This window comes from Rattus norvegicus, chromosome 5 (assembly GCF_021556685.1).
Source record: "Rattus norvegicus strain SHRSP/BbbUtx chromosome 5, alternate assembly SHRSP_T2T, whole genome shotgun sequence".
NCBI lineage: Eukaryota > Metazoa > Chordata > Mammalia > Rodentia > Muridae > Rattus > Rattus norvegicus.
In genome coordinates, this window is record NC_141538.1 from 159,394,206 (window position 1) to 159,402,500 (window position 8,295).

Genomic DNA, 8,295 nt, shown 5'->3' on the forward strand with positions numbered 1-8,295 from the left:
GAGGATTCCGGGGTTGAGATGGAGACAGTGGACAAAGGAAGGTGTGTCTGAGGGTCTGAGGAGATTTTTCCCAGACGGGACAGCGCCCTCTGGAGCAAGACGGCTCCAGAGAGGAGGGATGGTTAGGGGAGCCTTAATGGGAAAGAGGTGGGGGGGACGTTACAGACCACAGGGGAAGAAGGAGAAACTCAGTCACGGCCACAACTGCTTGTGCCATTTGAGAGCCTAAGTACTTCCCACAGGTGGGATGGGGGGGCCAGGGCCGGTTTACTGTGGGGAAGCAGGGAAGACAGAAGAAGGGGTTTGGAGGGGCAAGAGGAGAAAACTGAGTCAGTAGAAATCATTCAGGGGTCATATCCTCTGTATCCCTTGGGTAAGCGGGGCACTGGTGGTGTCCCCGAGGCCTGGCACCTGAGTGGTATAGGGGGTCATCCTTAAACAGTGAATGAGCAGCCCAGGCTTCCAAGAGGCGGGGCAACCCTGTGAGAAGTACCATGTGGAAAGCTGAGCAGATGCGGGTGGGAATCCGGCTCCTTGGAAATGAGCCATGTGGCTGGGCAAGAGGGTGGGCAACTCTGAGCTACTGTTTCGTTTTCTATACAACAGGAAGAGCTGAGCCATACCTCACAGGGCTGTGAAGAGAATACAGCTCAAGAACTTCCAGCAGAGAGGAGGTCATTTCCATGGGCAGTGGCTGGCTTGCCGTGGCTTAGAAAGGAAAAGGTCCCGAGATCCTCCAGGTCACAGGCTCTCCCTGGAGGGCTTCAGGGGTGGGGGTGGGGGTATTGACCTTGGAGAACTAGCAAATGTAAAAATGCAGCTAAGATACCGCCATCGAAACAGTGCTGAGGTCTCCCTAAAGGAGCTCGGCTGGGGAAGTGGCTCAGCCAGTAAACAGCTTGCTTTGTAAGCAAGAGGACCTGAGTTCAATGATCAGAACTCTTTGCTCCGAGTGTTTGCTAAAGCAGGGGTGGGGTGGGGGATGGAGTATATGGGGAGGCAGGAGATGGCTAAGTGGTTAGAGCACACTGTCTCTTCTTTTTTCTTTTCTTTTCTTTTTTTTTTTTTTTTAGAATTTTTTTATTTAAGTACACTGTAGCTGTCTTCAGACACACCAGAAGAGGGCATCGGATCCCATTACAGATGGTTGTGAGCCACCATGTGGTTGCTGGGAATTGAACTCAGGACCTCTGGAAGAGCAGTCAGTGCTCTTAACCGCTGAGCCATCTCTCCAGCCCCCACACTGTCTCTTCTTATAGAGGATCTGGGTACCCAGCACCTACATAGTGGTCACAAACATCCAGAGTTAAAGTTCTAAGGGATCTGACACCCTTTACCCTCCCTGGGAGTCTGCATGCACCCAGTAAACATACACTTACACGTGTGTGCACGTGCACACGCGCACACACACAAACACACACACACACACACACACACTCGCGCGTAAATTAAAAATGAATAAACCTTAAACAACAAATGAAGGCAGCCGTGTGTCAGGTGTGTATCCTACACACTTGAAACGCCAGTGCTGCAGCAGCACAGAAATCACAATGTAGCCAAGAACCAGTTTGAACTTTAGATCCTCCTGCCTCCCAACTCCTGAGATGACAGACTTGGGCCACCACACCTGGTCTTGGGTAGCACTTGCTTGTGTGTGCAAGGTGAGCTCACTACCAATTTAGCTACACCCCAGCCCCCTACTAGGCTCTCTTTTAAATGTATACTAGTATTTTAAAGGTTCTGAGATGTCCTGCAAGGCACTTTAAGTTTCACTTGGATGAAACCAGCATCCTATTGCCTCTTGATCCTCAGGAGAGAGACAGAGCAGGATTGAGCAGAGCGGGATTGTGCTGTAGGGAGCGGTAGAGATCTGCAGTTTTGCACCAGCCATGGGTGGGTCCGATCCTACTCTGGACCTTGGGCAAGTTACCTGAGCCTCTTCTCAGGATCACTGTGCTGCCAAGGGCTGGCTCCTGGTTAAGCGCCGGCCTGGCTTGGCTTCTTCATGAAGCTCACACATGATCACCCATGGGGGCTCAGGTCAGGTGGGAGCTTGACTGGATGTCTCTTTGGTAACAGAAGCTTATGTCCCTCGATTTGGGAATCTTGCTGGCTCCAGAACAATGGAAAACAGAAACACCCACACACACCCAGAGAACAAGGCGGAGGCTCCAACAGTCCAATCAAGTTCTGGCCTGAGTTCCACCAAAAAGAAGACAGATCTGGAGGCCGCTGTCGCAGCCGGTCAGGTGGGCAGACCTTCACTTCCGGTTTCCTAGCACAGGTCGATTCCTACCTTTTTGTTTATTTTTCAAGACAGGGTTTCTCTGTGTAGCCCTGACTGTCCTGGAACTCACTCTGTAGACCAAACTGGTCTCAAACTTCACAGAGATCCACCTTCCTCCGTCTCCTGAGTACTGGGATTAAAGACAAATGCCACTACTACGTCCAGCCCTGGGCATTTCTTAATCCAGTCAAATTGACAACCAAGGCTGACCACCGTATGTCCACCTGATACGCAAAACATGTTTCTAATCCAGATCATGCTAACAAAGCCACCATATTAATGTTGCAGCAAGAGATGACTCCATTGGGAGAGGCAGAACCCAATCCAGTTGCTTGCCTCACACCAACCAGCTGGTAACTAGAGCCTCAATATGTGAGTCTGTGGGGACATTTCACACGTGCCACACGTCTTTCTTTTCTTTTTTTTTTTTTTTTGGTTCTTTTTTTTTTTTTGGAGCTGGGGACCGAACCCATGGCCTTGCGCTTGCTAGGCAAGCGCTCTACCACTGAGCTAAACCCCCAACCCCACCACACGTCTTTCTAGAGGAGAGCTGGAAACATTCTGGGTCTCCTTTTCTTTCTCCCACTCATTTTCTCAGCAAGGAAACATGGGGTGCAAATCCTGCTACTTAATTAACTCTCTGCACCCCCTTCAGCCTTCTGTGGACCTGGATTAAGTCTGTTGAGGCCCTGCTTCATGCCTAGGTAGAGTTGGCTCCTACCAGAATCTTTGGTTAAAACAATTTTGACCACTAGTTAATGAACTATATGAGATGCTGGATAACTTTCCAGGAGCTAGGTTGGCTTAAGGTCTACCCTAGTAGTAACTGACAGCCAAGAGGGAGACTAAAAATTTGGCCCGGCAGTGCTTCATGTGCACTTGGGAGACAGAGGCAGATGGATCTCTGTAAACTCAAGGCTAACCTGGTCTTGGAGTTTGAGCTCCAGAACAGCCAAGGCTACATGCAGAAACCCTGTCTTGAAAGACCAAACAAATAAGTCCATGGGGGGAGGGGCAGCACGGTGACATCTATAACCTCAGGATTCAGGCTGAGGAAGGAGGATGTCAAGTTCAAAGCCAGCCTAGGCTATATACCACAACCATTGTCTCAGACAGCTAAAGTACCCAGCCCCTGGGCTATGGAAGGACGGCCCCATAGTGGGCATTGTTCCTCGCCCACTGGCATTCTCTCAAACAACCCTCTACACAATTCTTTGGCTCATATTCTGGTTGGCATCCAGTTTTATACCACAGTCCATAATTCGGAGCAGTGGAGTCAAGCTTACTGTTTACCTCCAGGTTACCTCCTGGTCTTTCTCTTTACCTCTCTCCAGCACCTCCCTGACAGGGGGATGGACAAGAAGGAACAGGACAGGGGCCCCAGTGCCTCGGTCAAGCTCAGCCTTTGAACTGGCCCAGACACATCTCTGTTTCAGAATGGACGTGCAGATGCCACTGAAAGGGACAGCAGAAAGAAGCCTGCAGCTCCCAGAGGACCAGAGAAGGAACCCCGACACACAGCGTCATCCCAGGAGAGGTCAGGGGAGCCTCAGACCCAGGAGCAGAGGCCCTCAGCAAGATCAAAGTGAGTTGTGGGAGCCTCCCTAGAGAAGGGAGTCTGGGGAGAACTGAGAACTTCTGCCCAAAGGTCTAGTGACTATAGCAGCACTCTCTGCTGCTCCCCATCTTCTTACCTCTTTCCTCTCCCCCACCACTACTGAGGATCAAACCCGGGGCCTAGAAGATGCTTGGCCAGTGCTTCCTCACTGACCTGTAACCTTGACCCACTTTCACAGCACCGATCAAACTAAATTAACTCTGTCCACCCTTTGCCCAACTCCGTGCTGCCAGGACAGAGAGAGCCACCTTCCCTGTGGCTCAGGGGAGTTTGTCTCCTGTTCAGCTTCACATCCCTCCTGCCTGGTACCATCCCTGGCACCTGCATGGTAGATTCTCAGTAAGCATTTATTCACTAAACCAACAGGAGGATCGACAACAACGCAAAAGATGTCAGTGGGCTAGCCTTAACTACATAACAAGTTTGAGGCCATCTTAGACCACTTAAGACAGTGTCTAAATAGATAAATAAATAATAAATAAAAACATAGACAAACTTACACCTCAGGGCCAGTGAGATGTCTAGAAGGGTAAAGGTTCAGTCCCCAGGGGTTACATAAGAGGAGAGACCTCTGAACTCCAAAGGCCCTCTGACCTCCACAGGCCCTCTGTGGTGTGTTAGTCTACCATCCTCCCTACCTCCCCACCCCACACACAAGGTCTCTCTCTATATATTATTTAGCTTTGGCTCTTCTGGATCTCATTAAGTAAATTAGGCTAGCCTTGAACTCACAGAGATCCACCTGCCTCTACTTCCACATACTGGGATAAAAAGGTGTGCATCACCGCGCCCAGCTAAGATACGGGATTTTCTGGGCTCACTCAAAATCGTGTTTAGTGAAGGGAGGGGGACTCATGAGGTCCCACCCATCCTGAAGACCTTACAAAGTTTATGGTCGCTGGGGGAGTGAGAACATTTCTTCAGTGGTGTGGCTGGTGGTAAGGTGCCCACCTATCTATAAATAGCTCACTGTGCTCCTGTCAGTAACTCTCCGGAAGCTCAGTCAATCATTAAAACAACAACAACAAGACAATCAGATATGAGGGGCTGGACAGATGACTCAGTGGTGAAGAGCACTGACTGCAAATAAATCTTAAAAAGAGGGGAGGGGGACTAGAGAGATGGCTCAGCGGTTAAGAGCACTGACTGCTCTTCCAGAGGTCCTGAGTTCAATTCCCAGGAACCACATGGTGGCTCACAACCATCTGTGATGGGATCTGATGCCCTCTTCTGGTGTGTCTGGGGACAGCTACAGTGTACTCACATGAAATAAATAAATAAATAAATAAATAATAAAAAATAATAAAAATAAAAATAAATAAAATAATAAAAAATAAATAAATCTCTAAAAAAGCAAATATGAAATGTAAAAGGGCGGGGGGGTGGTTGGGAAGAGGGAGGGGTTAGAGGAAGGGGGAGGAGGCAAGAGAAGGCGATGAGGATGAATATGATCAGAATATTTTATATATGTGTGTATATATGTATATATGTATATATGTGTATATGTGTATATGCATATATGTGTATACGTGTATATATGTATATATGTACATGTTTATATGTGTATATGTATATATGTGTATATGTTTGTATGTGTATATGTGTATATGTATATATGTGTACATGTGTATATGTATGTGTGTATATGTTTATATGTTTATATGTATATGTATATATGTATATGTATATGTGTATATGTATATGTATATATCTATATATACATATCAGAACAAATCCATCACAATGGCCACATACTAATGACAACACAGAAAGGAAGCGTGTACATGAAGACTCCTTAGCATGTTAATTATGTGCTCCGAGCATGTAGAATTAAATCTGCACTAACAGCTGCCCAGGCATATCAAAAAGCTACAAGGAGGAAGGCCCAGGCAAGTGTGGTGGTGTGCACCTGGGATCCCAGCACAGAGGAGGCTAAGGTAGGGCTGGTAGTTTGAGGCCAGCCTAGGATACAGAGAGAAACCCTGTCTGAGGAAGGAACGGAAGGAAGGAGAGGGTAAGGGGGGAGTGAAAAAAGAGAAACTCCAGAATCAAGAGAGAACAGAGACACACACGTTCAAATCATGATGGTAACCAAACCCAGGGCCTTGTGCTGGCTAGGCAAGCGCTCTACCACTGAGCTAAATCCCCAACTCCCATGATGGTATCTTTAGCTGTATGATCCTGAGCCATGTCTCTCAATCTTTCTGAATCCCAGTCTTTCTGATTTTTCTGGTGTTTTGCTGTGCACATGTGTGCGTGCATGCATGTGTATTACTGGTGATTGAACCCAGGGCCTTGTGCATGCCAGGCAAGTATTGTACCATTTAAACTATACTCCCATTCCATCCCTCTCTCTCAATCAGTCTCCCTCTCTCTCTCTCTCTCTCTCTCTCTCTCTCTCTCTCTCTCTCTCTCTCTCTCTGTGTCTCTCTGGGTAGTGATGAGAGAAGCAATACAGAATCTCATGTAGCCCAGGCTGGCTTTGAACTTGTTATGAGGCTGAGAATGACCTTCAATTCCAGGCCCTCCCCTCTCCGCCTCCTTACACTGGGGTTACAGGTGTGCACCACCAGCATACACTCCTCCTCTTTCTGAAAAACCACCAGCACTGAAAGGGTTGAACTCGATTCCCCTCCACATCAAGGAGCCTAAGACTTCATTTATCCCCCCCCCCCAGGCAATAAGTATGTACCCCTGGTAAGCAGCCCCAGGCTTGAGTGAAGTGACAGCTGTCTGTTTTCTCCACAAGGACAACCCAGGATGGGCCAAGGGAGCTGCAAACTGGCCAGGAGCAAGCACGGCCTAGTGGGGATTTTGTGGCCTCTGAAGGGCGGCCACAGCCAGCCATGCAGACCAAGGACCAGCAGAAGAGATGGCAGAGTGCCGAGGCCAAAGACGTTCAATCTACTGAGAGCTGCCAGGTAAGCCCAGCAGACTGGGGAGAAGAGGGTGGGCACCAGGTAAGGGGACAAAAGAGCCCCCGTGCCCTCCGCACAGATGTGCTTATCTGCTAGAGGCTGAGCACTGGAGCTGGCTGGCACTCAGTCCCCATGGGTCACCGGGTGGTTCTGGGAGTTGGAATCAGAGTGTGTTTCAGGTCTTGTTTACAGAGAGGTCCCAATGGTGTCCTATGGGCAGGGATGAGGGACTATGACAGATGATGCTGGGTTTAAGAGACCGGCTGTGTATGTGTCCGTCTGCTCATCCTGTGTGTATATCTGTCTGTCTATCCTGTGCCTGTCTGTCTGTCCACATGTGTCTGTCCATCAGTTCGGGTGTGTGCGTGCGCACGTGCGTGTGCATGTACTTGTATCCCTGCCTTACCGGGCTTGCTGACTTTTCCAAAACTTACTTAACTGGAACACTTGGAAATAATTTATTTTTTTTCATTTCTACATTCCTTTATAAATGAAAACAATACATTATTATTATTAATATAATTATTAATTACATTATTATTAATAATACATAACCCATTTTGTTTTTTGTTTTCCTTTATTTTTTTTCGAGACAGGGTTTCTCTATGTAGCCCTGGCTGTCCTGGAACTCACTCTGTAGACCAGGCTGGCCTTGAAGACATCTGCCTGCCTCTGCCTCCCTGAGTGCTAGGATTAAAGGCATGAGCCACCCCCATCACCCAGCAGCTTGGCACTTTCTTAATGAGCTAACAACACTGCACCCCAAGAGTCTTTCTACCCTCTTATGGTGTCTACTGTGATGAAACACCATGACCAAAAGCAGGCTGAGGAAGAAAGGGTTTCTTTGACTTATGCGTCTATATCATGTAGTCCATCACTGATGGAAGCCGGGGCAGGAACTCAAACAGGCCAGGAGCTCAGAGGCAGGGACTGATAGAGAGTCCACAGAAGGGTGCTGCTTCTTGGCTTGCTCAGCCTGCTCTCTTATAGAACCCAGGGCCACCAGCCTAGGGATGGCCCCACCCACAATGGGCTGGGCCCTTCCCCATCAATCAGTAATTGAGAAAATGCCCACAGGCTTGGGTGCAGCCCTATCTTTTTTTTTTTTTTTTTTTTTTTTTTTTGGTTCTTTTTTCCGGAGCTGGGGACCGAACCCAGGGCCTTGCGCTTCCTAGGCAAGCGCTCTACCACTGAGCCAAATCCCCAGCCCCGGGTGCAGCCCTATCTTATGGAAGCACCTTCTTCTTGATTGAGGTTTCCCTCCTCTCAGATAACTTTAGCCTGTGTCAAGTTGGCATAAAACCATTCAGCTCACACTGGTATTTGCCCAAGGGAAATGAAATCAAATATCCATGCAGAGACTAGTATTCATGGGGATATCAATACCCACATGGATATTGACAGTCAGAAATATATTACCCATAATAACTAAAGATAGGAAACACTTCAAATATTCATCAGTAGGCTGAGTG

The 8,295-nt window shown here is 48.2% G+C and overlaps 1 protein-coding gene across 10 annotated transcripts in view; it reads left to right on the forward strand.

Annotated features, from left to right (window-relative positions):
- Positions 1 to 8,295, forward strand: part of Spata21 (spermatogenesis associated 21) — a 25,823-nt gene continuing 17,528 nt past the window's right edge. For 2 of the 10 annotated variants that reach the window (XR_015619949.1, XM_087550251.1), the window contains exons 1-5: positions 1 to 41; positions 607 to 740; positions 2,080 to 2,249; positions 3,724 to 3,872; positions 6,655 to 6,826. Coding sequence is in view for 7 of the 10 variants with exons in the window: in XM_087550251.1 (XP_087406377.1) it covers positions 2,124 to 2,249; positions 3,724 to 3,872; positions 6,655 to 6,826 (447 nt within the window). In the remaining 3 variants the exon portion in view is untranslated. Of the gene's footprint in view, positions 243 to 606; positions 741 to 2,079; positions 2,250 to 3,723; positions 3,873 to 6,654; positions 6,827 to 8,295 lie in introns of all 10 variants that reach the window. The other 8 variants (XM_087550255.1, XM_087550252.1, XM_087550250.1 and 5 more) reach the window with 8 other exon arrangements.